Genomic DNA, 26,170 nt, shown 5'->3' on the forward strand with positions numbered 1-26,170 from the left:
AACTGAGTGCCCCAGGGAGAACGCCTGAATGGCAGGAATGTAGGCCAAGTACATCCAAGGAAGATCAAATGCAGGGGGATGAAGGGTGGGAGAAAATACTGCAGCAAAGTAGAGAAGGAAATGTAATATTATGGTAAGATTTTACACAACTAATCTATGTCCTTCTATTCTGCTGTTGCAGTATTCTTTATGTGAGGGAGAATGCAAAAGCTAGTGAGGAGAAGGTGAGGGAGGAGGTAGGGGCAGAGGAGTTTTCCAGGAAGCCGTGAACAATGACCATAGCGAACCCTGCCCTGGATTTAGAAATGTTGTCCAATTTGTAATGTCTGGTGAAGGTATGAAGTAAAGACAAGCAGCTGCCTTCAAAATGGAACTGGTGTCCAAACCTCTGAATAAAGCGCAAGATGAGGCCATGGCCCTGATAGTGAGTCTTAACTGAAGAGGGAAGGCTCTTTCCATGGTGTTCACAGCAGAAGGTAATGGCCTTAGAAATCCAGTTGGAAATAGTCTGTTTAGTGACTGGGAGTCCTAGAGCTCTAGGATGAAAGGAGACAAACAGCTGGTCAGATTTCTTGATACTCTTGGTTTTGTCTAGATAAAATCTAAGCTGTCTGTGTATGTACAAAGGTTTGGGAGAAGGGAAAAGGTGGGAAGGTGTATCTCTTGGTTTAGTGATATCTCATTGACCACTTTAGACATAAAGGAGGGGTTGATGTGGAGAGAAACCCCATCCTTATGGAAGACTAGGAAGGGAGGGGAAGCCATAAGGGACAGTAATTACAAAGCCCTTCTGGCAGAAGTGATTGCCAGAAGCAAGATAGATTTCCAGGAGCAGAATTTTAGGGAGGCAGAAGCTGCTGGCTCAAATGGGGCCAAGGTCAGTTTTTCCAAGACAATGTTAAGATCCCAGGGAGGTGGAGCTGGGCTCCTGGGGAGGTCTCATGTGGAGGACACCTTTCAGCAATTGTTTGGCCTTAAACCTGGAAGCCAAGAAGGGTGAGACAGACAGGCAGAGATGGCTGATATGTGCACTTTCACTGATGAATAAGTTAGTCCAGCATCCAGCAACTCACACATACATGACAGAACTGTGGGAACGTCCATTGTTAGTGGGGCCAAATTACATGAGAGACACCATAATGAAAATAGTTTCCATTTGGATAAATAACTTTCTTGTGCTGGGTTTCCTGCCTCCTGCAATACCCTTAGCATGTCCTCTGAAAGATGGTGTCTGAAAGGATTTAAGACCTATCACACGCAATCTCATCTGTAGCGTTGACAAATGCGGGGTAAATGAGGATGACTTTGTGTTGTGTGAGTAGGTCCACTCTGTGAGGTAACTTGTGGTGACTGCCCTTAGCTAAATGCAGGAATAAGGGGAACCAATGCTGTTTTGGCCAAAAGGGGGTCACCAACAACATTTTTGGTCTGTCCTGCTGAATCTTCAGAATGACTCTTGGGATGAGAGGCAGGGGAGGGAATGCATATAGGAGCATCCCGCTCTAGGAGACGCTGAAGGCATCCACCTTCCAGGTCAGAGGATGTTGGTCTCTGTCACAAAATAGAAGAAGCCTTCTGTTCATGGGAGAGGCAAAGAGATCCACTTATGGAATACCCCATTGGTGGACAATGTCCAAAAACACATCCCTGTGAAGTATACAGTCATGGAGTTAAGTTTTGGACCTGCTGAGAGTGTCTGCCAAAACATTCATGCTGAAAGGAATGTTTACTGCCTGAAGAGGTGTCCGTAATTCGACTGCCAGCTCCCACACCTATAGAGCACGCCTGCAAAGGAGGTAAGACCTGGTCCCTCCCTGCTTTACATACCAGAGCACTATCATGCTGTCTGTTATAACTTTTAAGGGCCATGGGGTGAGGAGAGACTGAAAGGCCTGAAGTGCCAAGAATAGTGTTCCCATTACTTTTATATTGATGTGATCTTTTCTTTGAGAGGGTGACCATGTGCTTTGTGCTTTCATGGCACCGAAAGCTGCTCCTCAGCCTGAGGCTGTAGCTTCTCTGTAAATTTTTTGTACTGGTGGAAGAAGATGGAGTGGGAGTCTTGAAAGCTAAAACAGTAACAAGTATTTTCAATAATGCAGGTTTACCTGCTTTACTCACACACACACACACACACACACACACACACACACACACACACACACACACACACACACACACACACACACACACACAAAAACAGGAAAAAGTAAGAGTGCAGAGTCTTACAACTTGAAAGTTTCAACTTACATAAGCACTGCCTTTGAGACTGAGTAGAAGTGAAGAGTGATTCTAAAACTGCTTTAAAAACTGTAATACACTTCACTGTCATGCACAAAAGAATTGTGGCAGCTCAAATTTTACTACATTCTTGTCCTGTAGTGGCTGCTACTTAATTCTATAGCACAAGAATAGATTAATGGTGCAGAAAGGTCTTTAAACTAGGCATCTTTCTTATATTAGACAGGTGCATAACAGAATTGTCTTCAAGGATTTGGATTGAAGTCGTAGCATTCCATTTTCTACAGAATAACCTTTATTACATGGAAGAAATAACTCTACCCTGCATTTGATTTCCAGAAATCTTACATATACTGTCTCTGAGCGGGTTACATTATTGCAGCTATACTAATTCATGATAAGGTACAGTCAAGATAATGCAGCATAACAAAAGATGTACAAAATAATTAGATAATATATTTGAAATATATGGATTCTGTTCATATAAACAAATGTTATATAATCACCTGAACTATGAATTTGTGTTGTCTGTTTTCTCCCTTCCTCAACCGATGGGGGTCTCGTATCAGATTTAGGACACTTTCAAAGACTTGGCTCCATAGCTTGAGCTCCTCCACTAAACCATAATCCTCCCGTCTAGTCAGAATTATAGACTCTGTCCTCCTTTCACACTACAAAGTATCTATAGTAGCTGAAATGTGCAAAAAATATAGTGAAAGTTTAAAATAACATCCCACAGTAAACAGCATAAAGGAAGGAGGAAAAAGAAGGAAAGAGCTGGAGCTCATCAACAGTCAGGCAATACAACATTCCTCATGCAGAAATATGAGACTTGGAAATAGAAATATTACATAGGAAGGAAGGATGGCAGGCAGGAGGTCAAGGAAGAATGAAACAGACAGCGCACTTGCATAGTTAGGGTGAGTACATAACTTTTGTATGTGATGTTGCCTTTCTCATCGGTTCCTCAACTAACGGGGCAGAAAACCCAGCTAGAGAAACTCCAGGGTGGTCTTCAAGGAAGGAAATTCTGGAGTACAGCCAAACGAATGTGCTGTATACCCAGACAAATTGTCCAGTTTGTACTGAACAATGAAGGTATGCGAGTTTGACAAAGAGGCTGCTCCGCAAATGTCAGCTATAAAAGGTACAGGATGTAGCCACACATCTAGTGGAATGAGCCCACCCACTCAAACTCATTTCTGGTAGAAACCTTCCGAGAGGATGTGCTTCACCAGAGATGAATACCTGGAAGAGGAGAAACCATGCAGTACACTTGAGAGTCCACATTTCTGGATGAGTTAATCCTGATGGGTGACAAAGGAGATCCTGGTTAGGATACAATACCCAAGGAGGGGGTACCAGATGAGACCACAGTAAAAGGAATCCTACTTGTCAAGGTCAGAATGGAGCAATGAGGATAACTTTGCACTTCCGGTAAGACACTTTCTGTAAACATTTAGGAATCAGAAGGGTAGGAGTACAAGCAAACAGGAGCCCAGGGGGCCAACTGCGGACTAGAGAGTCTCTCTGCGACTCCCCCTCTGGAGGGATTTGGGAAAAGTACCTGCTGCACTTGGAGTTAAGAGGGGAAGCAAAGAGAGCTCTGCATTGCTGGCTCCACTGACAGAAAATCATTTCTGCCACCACAGAGTTGAGTAACCACTTGTGAGGGAGTAAGATGGACCTGCTCAATTTGTCTGCCAGCATGTTGGGACTTCCCTGAAATATGCATTGTCAAAAGAAAGTGACCCACTGCCAAACTCTTATTGCCTCTCGACATAGGGGACAGGACCCAGTTCCTACTGCTTGCTGATGTACCAGTGTACCAGGCTGCAATCCAGACAGAAAATGTTCGTAGTCATCCCTGGAGGAACAGCATCTTGAAGTGTCTATAATGCTAATATAAAGGGCTTTTGACCATCCTTCCAAAAGTAATGTCCCTCTCACCCTAGTGGGGAGGCATCCATAATTACTGTGGCTGTGGATGGTGGAAGGATAAAAGGATGGCCCCTAGGAAACTTCTTTTATGGTGATCCACCAGGTAATATGTTCCATGCAAATTTTTGTAATTGTATTGCAGCACATAGGAACTGTCTTATAGACCACTGTACTGCAAAAGCATCCAATGTATCAATCTCATGTAATATCTTGCTAGGAGTAATAGAGTTATGGAAGATGCCATAGATCCCAGGAGTTGTAAAGACTTTGCTTGGACAGCGCAGTGGTGCAGCAGTAGCATTATGGCCTCACAGCAAGAGGTTCTCCGGTTCGATTCTCGACTGAGGTGCCATCTGTGCAGAGTCTGCATGTCCTCCCTGCATTCGTGTGGGTTTCCTCTGGATGCCCCAGTTTCCTTCCACGCTAGAAAGACATGCATCTGGAGCATTCCTCCAAGGGCCTCTGCTGAAAATAGCCTTTGTTCCAAGTCGGACTTTCCCAGTAAACAAATGTTAAAAAATAAAATAAATAAATAAAATAAAATAAATTGCTGGTGAGGAAGGAAGTGAGAGGATCCAAGATGCTTGACACTATAAGATATTTATCCTCGACTGAGGTAAGCTTGCAATTTGAGTCACCATGTTCAGACAAGCACCAATAAACTACAGGACTTCAGTGGGGAAGAGTTCAGACTAGGCATACTTCAATGTAATACCCAGTTGAAGACATAGCCAGAGAAAGTACTCCCTGGCTTGGATTAGTAGAGGCTTGTTGGGAGCAGAGATGAGCCACCAGTCAAGGTATGGAAACACTCAGAATCCCAGCAGTCTCAGGTAAGCTGCAACAACTGCCATGCACTTGGTGAAAACCTTGGGGGCTGTGGTGAGACCAAAGGGCAGTGCTCTGAACTGGAAAAAATGGCTCCCAGCCAGAAGTGAATAAGCCACCTGGATCACCTGTTTATTTTGCTGTGTGCATCCTGGAGTTCTGTCGAGCACATCCAATAATCCTTGCACAAAAGCGGCAGAATGGATGAATCATGACCATTTGGAAGTTGGAACAGTTGACATACTGGTTTAGGTTACTTAGATCAAATATAGGTCTCCAGTCCCCACTTTTCTTTGGCAACAAAAATAACCTTGAGTAACTTCCGAATCCTTGTTGGTCTGGGGGAATCATTTGGATGATTCTTTGGGCCAGCAGTTTTTGTATTTCTATGATTGCTGCATTTCTCTAACTAGATGGAACGTAAGGAAGTTTATAGACTGATCAGGGGGATGTACAGAAAAGGGTACATAATGTCTGGAAATAATCCTTTGCACCCAAGTGTCTTTGGTGCTGGCTGTCCAAGTATGTGGATGCAGGATAAGCACCCCCCCCCCAAGACTGCCTCTGGAGTACAGCAGTTGGGCAGCCCTGCAAGTGCTCTGGTAGGTTTTCTCAGAGAAGGGACCTCTGAAGCCCTGGTTTTGTGGAACTCCTATGCTGCAAGGGTGTCTATTATTAAGTTTCCCCTTCTGCCACACTGAGACCTGTGTCTATAGATGTCATGAGAAGACCCTTGCAACTTACAACACCACATTTTCCTACCACCTCTCTGATTCTTGGAAAAAGTCCTTAGAAGTGTAGTAAATCTCGTCACCACAGCAAATAAATGCCTTCCTATCTTGTTCACTCCTGGATAAGTTTTCTTTAACCTTGGAGCCAAATAAGGTACAGCCTTCAAAAGGCACATTGATGAACAATGGCTTGAAAGACTCCCCAAACTCACAGAGAAGTATCCAGATATGCTATTTTGCAATTATTCCTAAACCAGCAGCTCTCAGAGAACCTTTTGAGGAATGGGAAAAGAGTCTCATAGAAGCGTTTGACAGGGACTGAAGGCCAGTTGCAAAGAAACAGTCTTCTTGTCCTCCTCCGACATGGACCCAGAGAGGGCATTGGAAAATTCCTTGATCAAATGTGAAATCTTGTGACGTGCCAAATAGTTCAGTGACCTTAGAGCGAATATCACTGATGCATACACACGCTTCCTAAACCTGTCAAACACCCTGGAGTCTCTATTGGGAAGATTGACAGTAGAACTTTGTTCAGCAAGTTCTTTCCTGGTGACCACTGCTACTTGCAGTCAGATGCAACCAGGTATTTGTAAGGTCTTTTAGGAATCACCCGAACTCACCCAGATGATTTTACTGGGGACAGAGAGAAGACACAGTAGGCAGAAGCAAAGATGTACACCGTAATCCTATGCAGTCAAGCCCCTGTTCTTCTGTGTCTTCCATTTTCTTTTTGAAGAGGTTTGTTGGAATGATTTTAGGAAGGACAGATCCCTTCTGTCGCTCTCCCATTCTGGATAAAATAGAAGAGTCTTCGTGAGTTCTGTTCAAGCAGCTTTATTTTATACAAACATATAATTACTTAAGGTTACTGACTAACTTATATACAAACTAACGACTGTGTTCATGCATACTATCACTGTGACTGCTCTTACAAAATGGCCCCAGGGAGTGCACGTGTCTGGGATTTTATATCTGCATGTAAAGCCTTGACTCGCATCTTAAAGATACAGCACATATAACTTGCACAGCACATATCACTTGCACTCCAATCTACATCCTCCCTCTTTGAGGATTAGATCATACGATGCAATAAGTTACTGGCATCCAGAAGTCATAGGTAATTCTTTGTCATGCATTATACAATGCTAAATACGCAGATTTTACATATATATATATATATATATATATATATATATAGGTACTTTTCCGTTATCGGGGCAACAGTTTAATAGCTGTACTGGAGATTATCAGGAGATGCATTACTAGTCTGTATTTTTCATGTTAATAATAATAATAATAATTAAATATTAATAATAAGTACATTTCTGTCTTATTTTACCAATACAAAAATACATACAGTAATCTGAATTATCTGGCATCTTGCAATTGTGATTGGAATCCTCGCACAGCTGATTTACGTTTTGACTCGGAAAGCAGCTATGTATTAATGTTTTTTTTTTTAAGTGGCAGCTACTGCTTTGAAAGGGTTGCTGTGTTATCAAGTACGAGAAATGTATCACTTTGCAGCAGCGTGTGTACAGTGCATTACTCCTTCCATAATTTCTTACTTTTAGACATTAATGATAATTTTCCATTATCGGCCAACAGTTGGATTCGCATTACTGCAGATTATGAGGAGCTGCATTAGTATTCCCTATTTATGTTAATAATAATAGTAAATAAATGTTAATAATAAATACATTTCTCTCTTACTTTACCAATACAAAAATAGATACAGTAATCTGAATTATCTGGCATCTTCCACCTGTGATCAGAATCCTGGCTCTCCTGTTAGGCCTGATGAGCTTTACGTTTTGAATCAAAGCAGCTGTTATCTATGAATGCGTTTTTTTTAAAGTTGCAGCTATTGCTCTGAAAGAGTTGCCGTGTTATCCAGAAACGAGAAATATACAGAAGTTAAACAAGTGATTCACCTTCTTGTTGTCATGTACATAGTAGTTATAGAAGAAATGTAAGTAAGATTGCATCACAACTACCTTTAAAGTAAAAGAATGATAGCTGACAACATTTCAAACACTTTAATAGCTGCATCACTATTTGAATTGGAAAACAGCTGTTAGTTCTGAAGCTATTTTTTTTTAAGGGGCAGCAACTGATTTGAAAGGGTTAAACTAAAAAGACACACTTTTTCCAAATTTATTCACCACGATGAATTAGCTTACAGTGCACAATTTAACACATTAAATAAGCACCTGTGTGATGACTTCCACCACCAGCTACCACGTTTAAAGTGTTGCCCCGATAACGGAAAAGTACCTATATATATATATATATATATATATATATATATATATATATATATATATATATACACACACACACATATATATATATATATATATATATATATATATATATATATATATATATATATGTATACACATACATACACACACACAATCAAGTCTCATCAGGTCCACGCTGCTGCGTATTTCACACTAGGGTTTAATATTCGTCCATATCATGTGATATAAAATGGTAAATGAGATTTAGCAACTGGAACGGTCTCTGCAGAATGTTTGCCCTGTGGAATGTTCTGATCATTTTCCGGAATGGAGTCAGAATTTTGAACGCATTCTGGTATAGGAACAGTGTCTGAGTCACTCAGATTTGAAGCCTGCAACACAGAAACAATGTTGTGATGGTGAAGGTGATTCTGGTACAGGAAGAAGATATCTACAATTCCTCCTACATTCCACACCTTCGGAGTCTACCAAGTAAGATCTTGATTCAGCACAGATGCCTGTAATCTGTCCTATTCGATCAAAACCTTTTGTTGTTGCCTGGATTCTTACCGCCTTCTCCTTCCCTCAGCAGACTAAGTAATATACTCGATCGGTCGTAACTAGATTTCTGCATATTAGGCTTCTTAAACCACTGAGCCTTGATAGTTTTACTGTTCTTAGGTTTAGGCTTCAACAGACTGGAATTAATGGGTAGCGTAGTTCTAGATTGCCTGGAAAGTAGTCTTTAAGCAGGTGAGGCAAGAATATAGTCACAGTGTACATTTCTGAGATTAAGTAAATTCAAGAACACATCAGTATTACCACGATTTAACCTTTCAAGTAATTGCTTTGCACACTGTACTGCAAGTTCAGCTACACCATTGGACAGAGGATATTCAGGACAACTAGTGACATATACAAAGTCCCACACTTTTGCAAATTTCTGAAACAACTGGCTAGTAAATTGAGTACCATTGTCAGAAAGAACTTTGTGTGGACTACCATGAACTGAGAAATGGCATTTCAGCTTTTACTAACAGTAGTGGAAGTTAGGTTAGGTAGATCAATCTCAGACCAATTTAAATGAGAGTCTACAAAAACCAAATAGTGTTGATTGTTCCACTCAAAGATATCAGCTGCAATGCTCGACCAATGTAGTTCAGGAACTGGACTTAGCTGAAGTGGACCTCTTTGCAAATGCGGTCTAGTACTACTGCATACTGAACAAAAGGAAAGTACTTTATCAATGTCTTTTGGTAAGGAAGGCCAAAACACTCTCTGGCTTTTCTCTTAGAGGATGTTGATCCCGGGTGACCACAATGCAAAATCTGGATATACTCTTGTTGAAAGGAAGCAGGAACAAACATTTTAGGACCTTTGAAAATAATGCTATCTTCTGTCAACAATTCATCTCTGTAAGGAAAGTAGGTTTGGACTTCAGGTGGTACACTAGACTGCTTTGATGGCCATCCAATATGAATGCAGTGATTGACCTTCTGCAAAATTGGGTCAGTCTGCTTGTGATCACTAAAGCTCATCACGTCTAGTGGTGGAAAAATTACGCACTGACATCACATTAAGGTCAAAATTCTCTGCTCCAAACTGTTCTGTGGTATTTCTGGGCAATCTGGATAAGGTACAAGCTAGATAAAGCAATTTCCCTTTTGTGTAGACCATTTTGAAACTGCACTTTTGCAATTTGAACATCATTCTCTATAATCGCGCTGGAGTAGTAACATCAGCTTGGTGGTCAGTTTCAATCTGAATAGCTCGACCATAAATAAAATCATGAAACTTTGAACATGCAAATACTATTACCAAAAGCTCTTGCTCAATCTGAGCATACCGCATCTCAGTTTGGGTAAGTGTTCTAGATGCATAGGCTACTGGTCTGCCCTCTTGAAGTATGACTGCACCAAGACCAAATTTTGAAGCATCACAAAAAATAGGAACTGGTTTGTTCACTTCACAGTATCTTAATGTAGGTGGGGTGGCAATTTTCTGCTTAAGGTCTTCAAACGCCTTCTGGTGCTGCTCCAACTATGACCATGCAACATGTGTGCATGTTAGCTTTCTTTAAGCTGCTGTCAACTCACTGAAGTCTGGTATAAACTTTCCTAAGTAGTTGACCATGCCTAGAAAATGTTGCAGAGCTTGTACATTATCTGGTGCTGACATTTCAAGAATAACGGTTTGATTGGTTGGGTCTGGTCTCAAGACTGTACATGTGAACAAATGAACAACACAGGTAACTTCTGGAAGTCTGAATTTACACTTCAGAGGATTCAGCTTCAAGTTTACTTCACATGCTCTATCTAGAACTTTCTCTAGGTTTCTGTCATGCTCTGCTTCACTAATGCCTCCGAACAATAAATCTACTATTATGGCACAAGGATAACCCAAAAAAATTTGCTCCATTGATGCTGAAAGACTTCACTTGCAGAATTTATTCCAAATAGTGTCCTTAGGAATCTGTATCTGCCAGATGGAGTATAAAAAGTTGTTAGAAATGAAGATTTGCGATCAAGCATCACTTGCCAAAACAAACTCTTTGCATCCAAGACTGACTGAATAACTCTCAGGCACTGTAACACTCTTGTAATGGCGTCTTTTGCAAGAAATCATCTCTTATCAGTGTAAGAAACATCGAATAACTGCACAATGCGAATAAATCAGACATCTCTTTCCCTTAAACTCAATAACTTTTCGAAGTAATTGCACTTTGCAAATAACTGCATACAGCACACGGAGATGTCCCCAAAATGCAGTACCTTGCTAGATAATTCTCTACAGTGCAAGGAACACAGTGTAATGGTGGCAGTTTGCAAAAAGACACAGCCAGCACAAGAAACTTTTCAAAATGGCTATACTTTGACCATATTTCACGAAATAGTTGCACTTTGCACACAATAAACTTTTCAAACACATGCAGAGTAATAAGCACACACTGTAAGCACTTTTACATACTTTGAGATACTTCAAATAACTTTAGTTATGCCCTTGATACAATACAAAGTTGTAGTTATGCCAAAACATAGCACTTTGCCAACACACAGGCAGTCGCCTTCCTTTATTTCTGCTTAATGTGCCCTTTTTTGCCCTTATTATATTCATTTTGCTGATTTAAGCCCTTTGCATGCCCAATGTACTTTCCTTGTACTTGTTTTACTCTAAACATGCCCAGTTTTGCTTGAAACACACTCATTTTGCTTTACGCATGCTCGTTTTATCTTTAAACATGATCGTTTAGCTTTACTCTTAATCGCTCCATCAAATACATTTACTTTAAACATTTCCCTTTAGTTAAACTTTTCATGCTTCTTCTTGCTTAATATTGCAGCTTGTGCCCTTGTAATGCCCCTTTTTGTCTGTTCTATCAAGTAAACAATTTGCGCTACTTCTCATTACCTTTGATTCTTTTCTGCGATGTTTGTGCTCTTTTCTCTCAGTTTTACCTTCACTCTTACCTTTGCACCTCATGGCTCTGGATTTTATTCTCTTCCATCCCGGTTCTGACACCATATTGCTCTCCCATTCTGGATACAATACAAGAGTCTTCATGGGTTCTGTTCAAGCTGCTTTATTTTATACAAACACATAATTAATTAAGGTTACTGACTTTAACTTGTTTACAAACCAACAACTGCATTCATGCATGCTATCACTCTGACTGCTCTTACAAAATGGCCCCACAGAGTGCACGTGTCTGGGATTTTACATCTGCACGTAAAGCCTTGACATACTTCTTAAAGATACAGTGCACATCACTTACACTGCAATCTACACCTTCCATCTATGATTGTTATACATATGCTATAGGTTTCAGAAGAGTATATAGTGTATAGTTCCTTGTGTCACTGCTCTTTAAGGGGATAAGGAAGAGACTGCAATTATCTCTACAGCATTCTATCTCAAGGACAAAAGAGAAACCTAGACTTCCATTGTTCCTTTCCTGTCACATCATGGACAACCTATGGCTCAGAGTCATAATGCGGATCTTTTGATTCAAATTATTACATAGGCTAAAGAACACAGCTCTAATTCAGGAAAGACAGGTCTAATGTCAGCAGTCTCTTACATGCACACACGACTGCAAGAAAAAGGAGCAAATGCTAGAGATGTAATAAAGCATTCATCCACCCTTGCTCTACTGACCCATTCACTCACTCATTTCTTGGGAGTGACATCCTGCCATATCATTAGTGACATGTGCATTGTCTTTGTGCTATTCTGCAGAGTACTTGTACATGCACTTTTCTCTCAGTTTTACCTTCGCACCTCATGGCTCTGGATTTTATTTGCTTCCATCACGGTTCTGACACCATGTTGCTCTCCCATTTTGGATACAACAGAAGAATAGAGAATACATACTTAGCTGACCTGTCTCACTGATGCTGCCCCTCTAAAAAGTGACCGATAATAACAAAGCATATTGCAGTTTGGTAAGGATTTTTTTTTATTTATGCAAGGAAATGTAATTTGGATGTGGAATACATTTTGTCAGACTGGCAGCAGAGTAAGCAAGGATGGTTCATGCACACCATATATATAATCCAGTGTAGTAACCATCAATAGCATATGACTCCAAAGTCCTTACTGCAGAAAGAAGCAGAGTGCATACTAGCAATAATGCTGAATAGGATGGGCACTAGAGGGAAATAACATTCCAGTTAGGGGTGCTCTGAGGCTGGATGCCACAAATTAGGCTTCCTCACGTCTGTAAGTTCCATCATTTCCCTGTAACTTTTATCCTGCTGGATATGATTGTACTTAGAAAAATACAAGTATTGAATAGTGTGTACTGAGACACACAGGCGGTCACTTACACATATACACACAAACAGATACACAGGCAATGGACTTGGCATCATTCACAAACTTGGTTCCATATAGGCATGATCACAGACGCATGCACATAATTAGCTGTGTGAAGCTCACATGTCCAGTGGTGATCTAAAGAATGAGTTTATGCAACCAATAATTGCAGTTAATGCCACTGCATTGTATTTCATATTGCTGTTGTCAGATGTAGTGCAAACTTACAAGCACATATGTGCATGAGTGTTCACACACACAGACACGCATGCTTGTAACTACTGTTGCTGCAGCTACTTTTCTTCCACTCATCTTGCTTATTAAACACAGTGGTTTAGCCATTTACCAAGGTTAATCAATATAACAACCTTCTTTTGTCCCCTCCCACTGAATAAGTGCTTCATGGTTTACATTTCTGAGAAGCCATGGGCTTATATTTATCAGGCTCTCCTCATACATTAATACACTGAAGGAGAATGTTCGCTCTCCAACATGGTTTTCTTTCATGTTGTGCTCATTTTCTAAGTGATAGTGTCACCCTCCAATCTCCACTACAAGCTCCAAAGATACAGCAACTGCACCCTTTTGCCCTGTGATAGGGCATCACGTGCTGGCTATTCACTCTTTACCGACCTGGCTCCTATACTGAACAGATATGTTAATTGAATCAAGGACCCCTTGGTCAAAGTCAGGGCTGCACTGGTCTGTGCCATACAGATAGCGTATTCTTTTATTTTTTCATCCTCTATCTATCTATACCACCATTCAACTTTGTCTGTGCCTTCTCTAACAGCAGCAATCACATTTCGAAGCCCACTGCCATTTCAAGACTGTACTGCAAGTCATACGTTTTAAGGTATTCCCCTGTATGGAGAATTCTCTTCAGGTGAATAAAGCATTAAATGCTACAAAGAGTTGACACTGCTTAATAACTATTTGTGAACTGTCTGGAAACCAGAACACGAAAAAACATCCAAAAAAGCTCACTCCAGATATAGAACACAAACCACTTTCATTTTCCACTTTTATCACAACGTAGGTAAGCGCTTTCATCCCAAATTACATTTTTACATGAACTTCATCAGAAAAGCCAAGAAATCACAGTCACATCTGTAAATACTCCTAAAAACATAACATCACTTCCTGTAACATGTTTAAAGTGATAAATCATCAAAAAAGCATTTTATAAAATTACATTCATAAGACCAGCAGAATCCTGAATCTGTTTGTAAAAAGTTCAGTCTTTCGATTTCAACAAGAGTACAAATCATTTTAAAATGTCTTGATAAATAAATATATATTTTGACAAATACAAAGACATATAGAAAGACATTTTTACCTAAAATATAGAATATAGCACCCAAGCCAAGGCTCTAACCCAGAACCTTTGATTTAAGAAGCTAACGCTCTACCAAGTGAGCCACTTATCTACATAGTGTTTTTAGTTTTAAAAGACTGGTAATAGATAAACATTCATTTAACCTAGGCCAACGGGTGGAATCTAGATGTATTTGCCAAAACAATTCAGCTTTCTCTAATAAATATTGCTATGCACCTCCCCTACAAGGAGGAGAAGTAATGTCAAGAATAATAAACTTAAATTTGTGCCCAGAACGCTGTATAATGTGTTTAGCAACAGCGTTGGTGTCACAATTGTCCCTGATATTCCTGAGATGTTCCCCTATCCTATTCTTGAGTTTACGCTTAGTTTTTCCGATGTAAAAACAAGGACATATATTTACAAGGCACCATAAACAGTTCTCTCTGTGTAACAGCTATAGCTGTTCTTGATTTGAATTGTCATCCCTTTTATAATTAATTCTTTCAATTCTAGTATATAAGGGCAAAACTTACAAGACCAGCATTTATACATATGGCCATTTTTGTGGGGTTTCCTTTTATGTTCAAGTAAGGTTTTGATGCTGTTCCCTTTACAAAATACACAAGTAGGACTATTCCCCCAAAATTGCTCTGACGTCTGTTTCACCTGTCAGAAGTGCCCAATTTTTCTCCAAGATGTTTTTTATCTCATAGACATCAATAGAAAAAGTTGTAATAAAACTTGTTCTATACCTATTGGTTTGTTCAGTTAATGTTCCAAAAGTGGAGCCTAAATTATATAAAGATTCACCACTGCCAGTGTTTGACGATAAAAATGTCTTTCTATATGTCTTTATATTTGCCAAGATATATATTTGTTTAGCAAGACATCTTAAAATGATTTGTACTGTTGTTGAAATCGAAAGACTGAACTTTTTACAAACAGATTCAGGATTCTGTTGGTCTTATGAATGTAATTTTATAAAATACTTTTTTGATGATTTATCACTTTAAACATGTTGCAGGAAGTGATGTTATGTTTTAGGAGTATTTATAGATGTGACTGACTTCTTGGTTTGTCTGATGAAGTTCCTGTAAAAATTGAATTTGGGACAAAAGCGCTTACCTACGTTGTGATATAAGTGGAAAATAAAAGTGGTTTGTGTTTTATATCCAGAGTGAGCTTTTTGGATGATTTTTCATGGTTTGGACTGCATTTCTTGGAAATCAGAACAGTCTCTGTGGCTCACACTGGAAAGCATAACCTTAGCAGATGTCTGTGAAAAAAGTCAGACATTCTCTTCCAAGTTCTTCTCAGCATTCCAGCAGCAGATGATGGGTATTGTGTTCTCCATCACTACCCTTGATACATGCCAATTGCTGTTGCTGCCTACGAATTTCTCTGGATAATTCAGCCATGCAAAGCCAGCAGCCATTGGACTAGATCTGCAAAAAGTCACAAACTCTACTCAAACCACAGCCACCTTTGGGAAAAGGCAGGTCCAGTTCCAAACATACATAACTGCAGTCAAAAACAGAATTCTATACTTCTTCCATGTTCCCAGTCCTGGGAAGTTCTGCTCTAACCTTTTTTTTTTTTTTACATTGACTTTTTTAATGTTGCAATACAGGAGATTAATAGCAAACAATGTCTTCCATAAGAAGGAAAACAAAAGTCAGAATGCATTAAGAGACCTTTGCACTTACTGTTTTTTCTCAGCGCTGCAGTTTTGGTAAGAAGTGATGTGCTTCCTTTGGAATCATCACAGGTCTGAGCAGGAAGGTTACATTTTGTTCCCTGCGGACAGCAGTGTTCATGGTCTTCACAGCAAACAGCCTGGAAAAATAGATGGCAGAGGATGGTTAACTGAAGCTTATTTATCAAGTCAACAGAACAGAAGATGGCCACCATACTTTTATCATCCACTATGTATAGGAACCCACAGATAGAAGTGGAAGTAAATTGCTTGGTAGAAACTGTACTTACAATATAAAAAATGTGAATACCAAATGCCAAACGCATAAAATAAACTGACAACACAAATCATGCAGACAGTAAACCATGCAAAGTAAAGTTTTAGCCCATCAGTGAAACTGAAGTTATAAATAGTAGTTCATTAAAAGCCCACATTCAAAACACAGAGCAGGGGATTTTCAGAACAACTTTGAAAGGGAGGTATACAAGTACTATGCAGAATAGCACAAGCCATTGGCTACTAGACAGGATAAAACAAGAGAGTGTCCAGTAAAGGTTCTGCTGATTAAAACTGGGTTTACAGGGTTGCCAGATTTCCGACTGGCCAGGTAGGGACACAAAAAAAAAGGTCTTCCACAATAAGTGAAGGAAAAAAAAAAAAAAAGTCTTTCACGCTAAATGAAGACAAAAAAAAAGGTCCGTCTGTAAACACAGAGCTTCCTTGTGTTTAATGAAGAACTGTCTGATGGTCTGCATTAAACACAAGTAGCTTATTTATTTATTATTTATTTTATTTTACATTTGTTAACCGGGTTAGTCTGGCTGAGCTTTTGGCTCATTTTCAGCAGAGACCCGGGGAGAAAAGATCCTCAGGACTAGAAAACAATTTATTAAATTTTATTAACATAGTAGTAACAATCAGCTATAGGATCTTCCAAGCAAAGACCTGGAGAGAAAAAAAGCTCCTCAGGCAATTCAATTATACAGAGTATTAACAATTGGCAGACAAGTATGTGAGTTGTTACAAACAATGCTTTAAACAATTAGCAGAAGAAAATGTGACTAGTTACAATATTATTTAAGCTGCTTAGAGCAAAATGAGTTAATAGGCAGATGCTTATTTAAGGTGGGTAGGATCTAGCTGTATAGGAGTTAGGAAGCAAGAAAGGAAAGTAAGAATGGCTAGTAGGAGATGGTAGAGGTAGAGTATAGGAGACAGACTAGACAGGTAGGTTGTTTTGAGACCGTTAGAGATAAGAATGGTTGGAGACAGAGGAAGGGAAGAGGTAGAAGAGGCAGGGAAACAGTGTTAGAGATACATTAAGAGTGAGATGGTGAAAGGATGGTGGTTTCAGGGTGGTTGGCTACAGTGGCAAGACCACTTTGTTTTTAGGTATTCCTTTGTGGCTAATTTGAATCTTTTCCTATGCTGGAGGGATTTTATTTCCAAGGGGAGTTGGTTTCAGGATGTAGCTGGGTTATAGTTATAGAGAAGGCAGCCTAGTTTGGTTTTGAGTTTGTAGATGTCTAATAATTCTTGATTTGAGCTGAGTAACATCCTAGCAGGGGAATATTTAGATATGATAGTGGAGAGGCTGGGGAAAAAGGAGGGTAAATAGAGGATAGAGTGGACGATTTGTAGTTGGTATAGTTGGAGCAGCTGAGGGAATTCCAGCCAGTCTAGTTGCTGTAGTGCTAAGCAGTGGTGTGACTTGTAGGTTTGGTTAGCCTCAAATCTGGCGATCTTATTATAGGTAGTTTCAAGCTTGGAAATAAGTGTAGAATTTGGGTTTGTGAATACGTGGCAGCTGTACAGGAGTGTTGGGAGTAATAAAGCCTGGGAGAGAGTTATTCTGCTAGTGTTAGTTAAGTATTTCTTGCTACAGAAAAGGTGTCCACGTTTCTGATGAGTTCTTTTTACCGAGTTAGTAATATGGAGAACAAACTTAAGCTGATCATCTATTGTAACACCTAGCAATTTAGTACCAGATTCAGCAGAGATGATAGTGTTGTTGCAGGATAAGATGGTAAATGTACTTTTCAGTGTGGTGATGTTTTTAGGGAGGAAAAGTAGGAGCTAGTAGCTCCGTGTTTAGCGATTTTTGATAGGACAGTATATGGGCCAATCAAAAAAAAAAACGGAGGCTGTTTCGCAAGGATTAGTGCAGGACTTGGGATCGGGCTGCTGATCCCAGGACAATCCCGCTCAAAAAGGGACATCTGGCAACCCTGGTTTACACACTAGTATTTTGTGAAATGCTATTTGTAAGTTAACAGACTACCCAGGATAGTCTAAAACAATGCAAAAAACCCCCACTCTTCCTTGACAATTTTTACTGAGTTAATAAACAATTTCATGACAACTGCATTCACATCAGCCCTGTCTAACCTGAGCCATTATGCTTGCAGTACAAAACATAACCAAAAAATAAACAACGTACAGAGTGTCCAAGTGAAGTGATTCAGGTCCCCCTTCAAGCACATTGATGAAGATGGTAAACCAATAAAAGTAAACTTACGTCTGGAATAGGGCAGCAGCCCCAAGCCCCAGAAGCCATTTTACAGCAAGTCGACCCATCTGGACAGCTGGATGTATCATCACATGGAACATCTTTCACTGGGAGGGAATAAAACACAAAGTGAAATTTAGTCATTTCAGAATAAAATCTGCACAGCCTTCAATTACAGTTTTATCTTGCATGGAATTGAGACTATATTTAAACCACATCCACTGACCAAAGCTGACATGGACACAGGTTGGGAACAGTAGGTCATGGAAAGGATAGTGGCAGAGTGGCAACACTTAAATAATTAGAGGGGTGAAAAGTGAGAGACTGGCTGGATAAAAGGATAGAAATTGAGCAGCAGTTGAATTATTGGTGGGACTGGAACTGCAATCATGGATGGAAAGTACAGAGAATATTCCAGTAAGGTTTAAAAAAAAATTAACCTATGTGAGTGATAAGCTGTTTTACATCTAAGGAAAGTAGGTAGTGACATATTTAGAGAAGGTAAGCTATATATTGTATATTGTTCTTTTTTTAATGATTTGTTTGACAACTGAGTTCTGGAATACAAGCTATGCCTGACATCTGGTGAAAAATGAACCACATACTCCAGGGGACTCCTAAATGTACAATATAACCAAAGTGATATCCTCCTGACAAGGAAAATAAGACAATACTGAACAACCTTCTAGGAGTCTTTTTAAAAATGGTTTGCTCAGAGTCTGTACTTTCTAAGTCAACATTTCTTACAGTTAGCATGTGGCCAACAAAAATGGCACATGCAATTCACAGCATAAGACGTGGTTCTACAGGCTGCCAGATTTCATAATATCCCAATTCAGTTATTACTGAGAAATAATCAAACTACCATAGGTGTCTGCAGAACAATGACACATCCCTTATAAATGATGCTACACCACAGATCTGAATGGAAATGGATATGACACTGTGAACCCATTTGAATACAAAAAAAAAAGTCATCTATCAAGAACTTCCTCAGTTTGATAGGCCTCAAAGCCTTGCATGTGCTACTTTTTGTCCTAATGCATGATGGTCTCCAGGAAAGGCAGACACACTCACTGCATGTGTTTTAGTGTCAATGACTAAAAAGTACAGCTGTGTAAGTAAACCTACCGTAAAGATTAGTTGTGTAAAATCTTACCAAGATGTTATATCTTACCATAATGTTAGATGTCCTCCTCTTCTCTGTTGAGTATTCTTTACATGAGGGAGTTGCCTGCCAAGCGACCCGACATAGGCCAGTACACAAAAGTCTTTAGTGCCTAGGGTGCATAGTCGCACGTAGTCTGCTATTGGACATAGGCTATAAAAGTGACATATGCATGCACCATCCTCAAGCCCCAGGGAGAACGCCTGAATGGCAGGAATGTAGGCCAAGTACATCCAAGGAAGATCAAATGCAGGGGGGTGTAGGGTGGGAGAGAATACTGCAACAAAGTATAGAAGGACATGTAATATTATGGTAAGACTTTACACAACTAATCTATGTCCTTCTATTCTGCTGTTGCAGTATTCTTTATGTGAGGGAGAATGCAAAAGCTAGTGAGGAGAAGGTGAGGGAGGAGGTAGGGCAGAGGAGTTTTCCAGGAAGCCGTGAAGAATGGCCATAGCGAACCCTGCCCTGGATTTAGAAATGTTGTCCAATTTGTAATGCCTGGTGAAGGTATGAACTGAAGACAAGCGGCTGCCTTCAAAACAGAATTGGTGTCCAAACCTTTGAATAAAGTGCCAGATAAGGCCATGACCCTGATAGTGAGTCCTAACTGAGGATGGGAGGCTCTTTCCATGGTGTTCACAGCAGAAGGTGATGACATTAGAAATCCAGTTGGAAATAGTCTGTTTAGTGACTGGGGGTCCTAGGGCTCTAGGATGAAAGGAGACAAACAGCTGGTCAGATTTCTTGATACTCTTGGTTTTGTCTAGATAAAATCTAAGCTGTCTGTGCATGTACAAAGGTTTGGGAGAAGGGAAAAGGTGGGAAGGTGTATCTCTTGGTTTAGTGATATCTCAGTGATCACTTTAGGCATAAAGGAGGGGTTGATGTGGAGAGAAACCCCATCCTTATGGAAGACAAGGAAGGGAGGGGAAGCCATAACGGCCTGCAATTCCAAAGCCCTTCTGGCAGAAGTGATTGCCAGAAGCAAGATAGTTTTCCAGGAGCAGAATTTTAAGGAGGCAGAAGCTGCTGGCTCAAATGGGGCTAAGGTCAGTTTTTCCAAGACAAAGTTAAGATCCCAGGGAGGTGGAGATGTGCTCCTCAGGAGGTCTCATGTGGAAGACACCTTTGAGCAATGGTTTGGCCTCAAACCTGGAAGCCAATAAGGGTGAGACAGACAGGCAGAGATGGCTCACATGTGCACTTTCACTGAAGAATAAGTTAGGCCAGCATCCAGCAACTCACACAGACATGACAGAACTGTGGGGATGTCCATCGTTAGTGGGTCCAAATTACATGAGAGACACCATAATGAAAATTGTTTCTATTTGTATAAATAAGTTTCTTGTTTTGGGTTTCCTGCCTCCTGCATAGCCTTAGGATGTCCTCTGAAAAATGGTGTCTGAAAGGATTTAAGGCCCTATCACCTACAATGTCATCTGTAGAGTTGACAAATGGGGGGTAAATGAGAGTGACCTTGTGGTGTGTGAGTAGGTCCACTCTGCGAGGTAACTTGTGGTGACTGTCCTTAGCTAAATGCATGTATAAGGGGAACCAATGCTGTTTTGGCCAAAAGGGAGTCACCAACAAGATTTTTGGTCTGTCCTGCCGAATCTTCAGAAGGACTCTTGGAATTAGAAACAGGGGAGGCAATGCATATAGGAGCATCCCTCTCTATGAGAAGCTGAAGGTGTCCACCTTCCAGGCCAGAGGATGTTGGTGTCTGGCACAAAATAAACAAAGCCTTCTGTTCATGGGAGAGGGAAAGAGATCCACTTATGGAATACCCCATTGGTGGACAATATCCAAAAATACGTTCCTGTGAAGTATCCATTCATGAAGTTTTGGACCTGCTGAGAGTGTCTGCCAAAACATTCATGCTGAAGGGAATGTATACTGCCTGAAGGGGTGTCTATAATTTGACTGCCAGCTCACATACCTATAGAGCTAGCCTGTACAGGAGGTAAGACCTGGTCCCCCCCTGCTTTACATACCAGAGCACTGTCATGCTGTTTGTTATAACTTTTAAGGGCCCTGGGGTGAGGAGAGACTGAAAGGCCTAAAGTGCCAAGAATAGTGTTCCCATTACTTTTATATTGATGTGATCTTTTCTTTGAGAGGGTGACCATGTGCTTTGTGCTTTCATGGCACTGAAGGCTGCTCCTCAGCCTGAGGCTGAAGCTTCTCTGTACATTTTTTGTAATGGTGGAAGAAGATGGAGTGGGAGTCTTGAAAGCTAAAACAGTAACAAGTATTTTCAATAATGCAGCTTTACCTGCTTTACACACACACACACACACACACACACACACACACACACACACACACACACACACAAATAAACAGGAACACGTAAGAGTGCAGTGTCTTACAACTTGAAAGCTTCAATTTACATATGCACTACCTTTGAGACTGAGTAGAAGTGAAGAGTGATTCTAAAACTGCTTTAAAAACTGTAATACACTTCACTGTCACACACAAAAGAATTGTGGCAGCTCAAATTTTATTACAGCTTTTAACATTGTTTGGACTTTCCAATTCTTGTCCTGTAGTGGCTGCTACTTAATTCTCTAGCACAAGAATAGATTAATGGTGCAGAAAGGTCTTTAAACTCGGCATTTTTCTTATATTAGAAAGGTGCGTAACAGAACTGTCTTCAAGGATTTCGACTGAAGTCGTAGCATTCCATTTTTTACAGAATAACCTTTATTACATGGAAGAAATAACTCTACCCTGCATTTGATTTCCAGAAATCTTACATATACTGTCTCTGAGTGGGTTACATTATTGCAGCTATACTAATTCATGATAAGGTACAGTCAAGATAATGCAGCATAACAAAAGATGTACAAAATAATTAGATAATATATTTGAAATATATGGATTCTGTTCATATAAACAAACATTATATAATCACCTGAACTATGAATTTGTGTTGTCTGTTTTCTCCCTTCCTCAACTGATGGGGGTCTCGTATCAGATTTAGGCCACTTTCAAAGCCTTGGCTCCATAGCTCGAGCTCCTCCCCTAAACCATAATCCTCCCCCGTCTAGTCAGAATTACAGACTTTGTCCTTCTTTCACACTACAAAGTATCTATAACAGCTAAAATGTGCAAAAAAATATAGTGAACGTTTAAAATAACATCCCACAGTAAACAGCATCAAGGAAGGAGGAAAAAGAAGGAAAGAGCTGGAGCTCATCAACAGTCAGGCAATACAACACTCCTCATGCAGAAATAGGAGACTTGGAAATAAAAATATTACATAGGAAGGAAGGATGGCAGGCAGGAGGTCAATGAAGAATGAAACAAGACAGCGCACATGCATAGTTAGGGTGAGTACATAATATTTGTATGTGATGTTGCCTTTCTCATCGGTTCCTCAACTAATGGGGCAGAAAACCCAGCTAGAGAAACTCCAGGATGGTCTTCAAGGAAGGAAATTCTGGAGTACAGCCAAACCAATGTGCTGTATACCAACACAAATTGTCCAGTTTGTACTGAACAATGAAGGTATGCGAGTTTGACCAAGAGGCTGCTCCGCAAATGTCATCTATAAAAGGTAGAGGATGTAGCCATACATCTAGTGGAATGAGCCTTAGCAGATGTAGGAAGAGTCAATCCATTTTCCTTATAGACAAATGAAATACAATCAGTGAGCCACTTGACTAAAGTCACATTTGAGACAGATTTACCCAGTTTGGGATTGGAAAAGGAAATAAACAGCTAGTCTGATTTTCTGAAATCTTTCGTTCTGTGGATATAGAATCAAAGTTGCCTATGCACATCTAAAAGGTGCAACATGTATTCTCCTTTACTGGAAATATTTTGAAAGACAACAGGGAGGTATAAGGGAAAGATGGCTGCAGAGAGACGCACACCCTGTCCTTGTGAAAAATTAGATATGCTGGCTAAGAAGACAGAACCTGCAGTTCTGATAATCATCTGGCCAATGTGTTCAGGACCAGAAAAATACTTTAAGACAAAAACTTCAAGTCCACTTTCGCCACTGGTTCAAATGGGGGTCATGTCAGGGCCTTGAGAAGTATATTTAAATCTCAGGATGGAGTAAAAACATACCTTTAAAAAAAGTTTTACATAATCTAGATGACAGCAAAGGTGAATAGGTATGTCCTACAAGAAAAATGGAGACAGCTGCAAGTTCAATCTTTATGGGAGAATAACTAGCACCACCATTAAACATGGAAGCAAGAAAATCTGAAATAGCTAGAATGGGTGCAAAAAGTATCTAGTTGTCCCTGAGAGCCCAATGGGAAAATCTTTTCACATCTACTCAAACACATTTCTGGTAGAAACCTTCTGAGAGGATAAGAAAATGTGCTTCAATGGAGATGAATACCTGGAAGAGGAAAAACCATGCATGTGACGCCCGTACCCTGGCCCAGCAATCAAGAAGCCTCAATCCTCACCACTAACACCAGTGAGGGTCGTCTCATATAGGAGGAAAGGATAACAAATACACACATTAAAGTGCAATTTCCCTTAAGAGCACACAGAGATCACATTCAGTCTGGGGCTGGTCTCTCCCTTGCTCTCCAGGTCCTCAATAAGATTCCCCACTGGCACAGATATAGGGTCCAGATCTCAGCCTAGTGGGCAAGCTAAAACCTCTAGCCTCTTCCCTGTCCAACCAGTGCTTTGTGTCCCTGCCCAAGTAGCTGACATACACACACACACACACACACACACACACACACTTTGATAAGAGTTTATAAAACCACACAGACACTCCTGGGGAAGACTGGCACAGGTTCTCCAGCTGTGCCCCCTTTTCCCAGACTATACGGTAGTACCCTGCCACAACCAACTAATAATTATCAGCTACTCAAAGGCCCTTAAAAGGGTGTCCAAGTATTACTGTGCAACATTATTATCCAATTGGTTGTTGTTTGTCTTTTCGGCTTTTCCCAGTAAGGGGTCGCCACAGCGGAACTCCGGTCTGCTAATGACTGGCAGTAGATTTTTATGGTGCTGAGTTGCCAGCCCAACGCCCAACCTTCAGTAAAGGCACACCCATTCACCCATGTCTTTCGGAGGCCACTCGACCACGGGGAGGACATGCAGACTCCACACAGAAGGCACTCCCCGCACATTAGCTGAGAATCGAATGGGAGAACCTCTTGCTGTGAAGCAACAATGCAACCGTTGTACTGCCGCGGCTTCTATTATTATCCAATTGTAGTATGACTAAATAGTCAAGGCTTATTAGAATGACTTGGTACAGGATCCTTATATACATGCAATGTACTCAAAGCTCAACTTATCTCTACACAAAACAGCCACAGTTGAAAGGTTTTAAAATATTTAATAATAAATAATAAAACACAAGACAATACTTACTACACAGTGCTAGTCAAGAGTTCAGAGATCACAGAGAAATACTTAAAATAATTCAGTAGTACAGTTCTGACATCACAGAAAAACACAGTCTAAACTTTCTAGTTTTTAGCTATTTCTAAGAGAAAACACAAGTTTAAGATACCTTACATATAGAACAAGCAGAGTGCTGATGAGTTGGATGGTCAAGACAAAAATGCTTAATAATCTCTGATTCTCCCTATTTTTAAAATCACATTCCTGGTTCCCATTACATCATTCTTCACACTCCCCTGGGTTGCCAGGCTAACAAAAACTACATTTCCATTCTTAACATCTCCTTGTGTTATCTTGCAGCTGGTCAGGAAACAGAGCAATAAAAATACATTTGCATGTTTAAATCTAGCAATTTAACTATTGGTTAAAACAATAGAAAGAATATCTTCATCTAGACGGGCTGGAGCAGACTTTAGATCAAAGGGTCACAACATGCTTTTACTTGGACAGTAGAGAGCACTGTTGTGACATTTTTTGCAGTTCCACATCTAACAGCAGTTTTTCCATTTAAGACAACAAGCCTGTGCCTTACATTAATATTTGCAAATGATAGAATTATCTATAAAATTCTATCTGGCTAGGCAAGCAGCTTTCACAATGCAGTACACTTGAGAGTCAAAATTTTTGTACGAGTTAATCCTGATGGGTGACAAAGGAGATCCTGGTTAGGATACAACACCCAAGTAGGGTGTACCAGATGAGCCCACAGTAAGGGGAACCATACTTGTCAAGGTCAGAATGGAGCAATGAGGATAACTTTGCACTTCCAAGACACTTGTTGTAAAGACTTAGGAATCAGAAGGGTAGGAGGAAAAGCAAACAGGAGCCCAGGGGGCCGATTGTGGGCTAGAGAGAGTCTCTCTGTGACTCCCCCACTAGAGTGATTTGGGAAAAGTACCTGCTACACTTGGACTTGTGAGGGGAAGCAAAGAGAGCTCTGCATTGCTGGCTCCACTGACAGAAGATCATTTCTGCCACCACAGTGTTGAGAAACCACTTGGACTGGCTCAATTTGTCTGCCAGCATGCTGGACTTCCCTGAAATATGCATTGTCAAATGAAAGTGGTTAGAAGACATTGCCCATTGCCAAACACTTATTACCTCTCGACATAGGGGACAGGACCCAGTTCCTACTGCTTGCTGATGTACCAGGCTGCCATCCAGACAGAATATGTTCGTAGTCATCCCTGGAGGGACAGCATCTTGAAATTTCTATAATGCTAATATACATGTTCTCGCTTCCAAGACATTGATGTAAAGATTTTCCTCCAATT

At 40.4% G+C, this 26,170-nt stretch overlaps 1 protein-coding gene across 4 annotated transcripts in view; it reads right to left on the minus strand.

Moving 5' to 3' along the window:
• GRN (granulin precursor) overlaps positions 1-26,170 on the minus strand; it is an 891,963-nt gene that overhangs the window by 491,092 nt on the left and 374,701 nt on the right. For all 4 annotated transcript variants that reach the window (XM_044055245.1, XM_044055246.1, XM_044055247.1 and 1 more), the window contains exons 10-11: positions 18,338-18,435; positions 15,830-15,959 (exon numbers count right to left, since the gene is read on the minus strand). In XM_044055245.1, the coding sequence (XP_043911180.1) occupies positions 15,830-15,959; positions 18,338-18,435 (228 nt within the window). The remainder of the gene's footprint in view (positions 1-15,829; positions 15,960-18,337; positions 18,436-26,170) is intronic.

This window comes from Protopterus annectens, chromosome 13.part0, assembly GCF_019279795.1.
Source record: "Protopterus annectens isolate FY-2018-M chromosome 13.part0, PAN1.0, whole genome shotgun sequence".
NCBI lineage: Eukaryota > Metazoa > Chordata > Ceratodontiformes > Protopteridae > Protopterus > Protopterus annectens.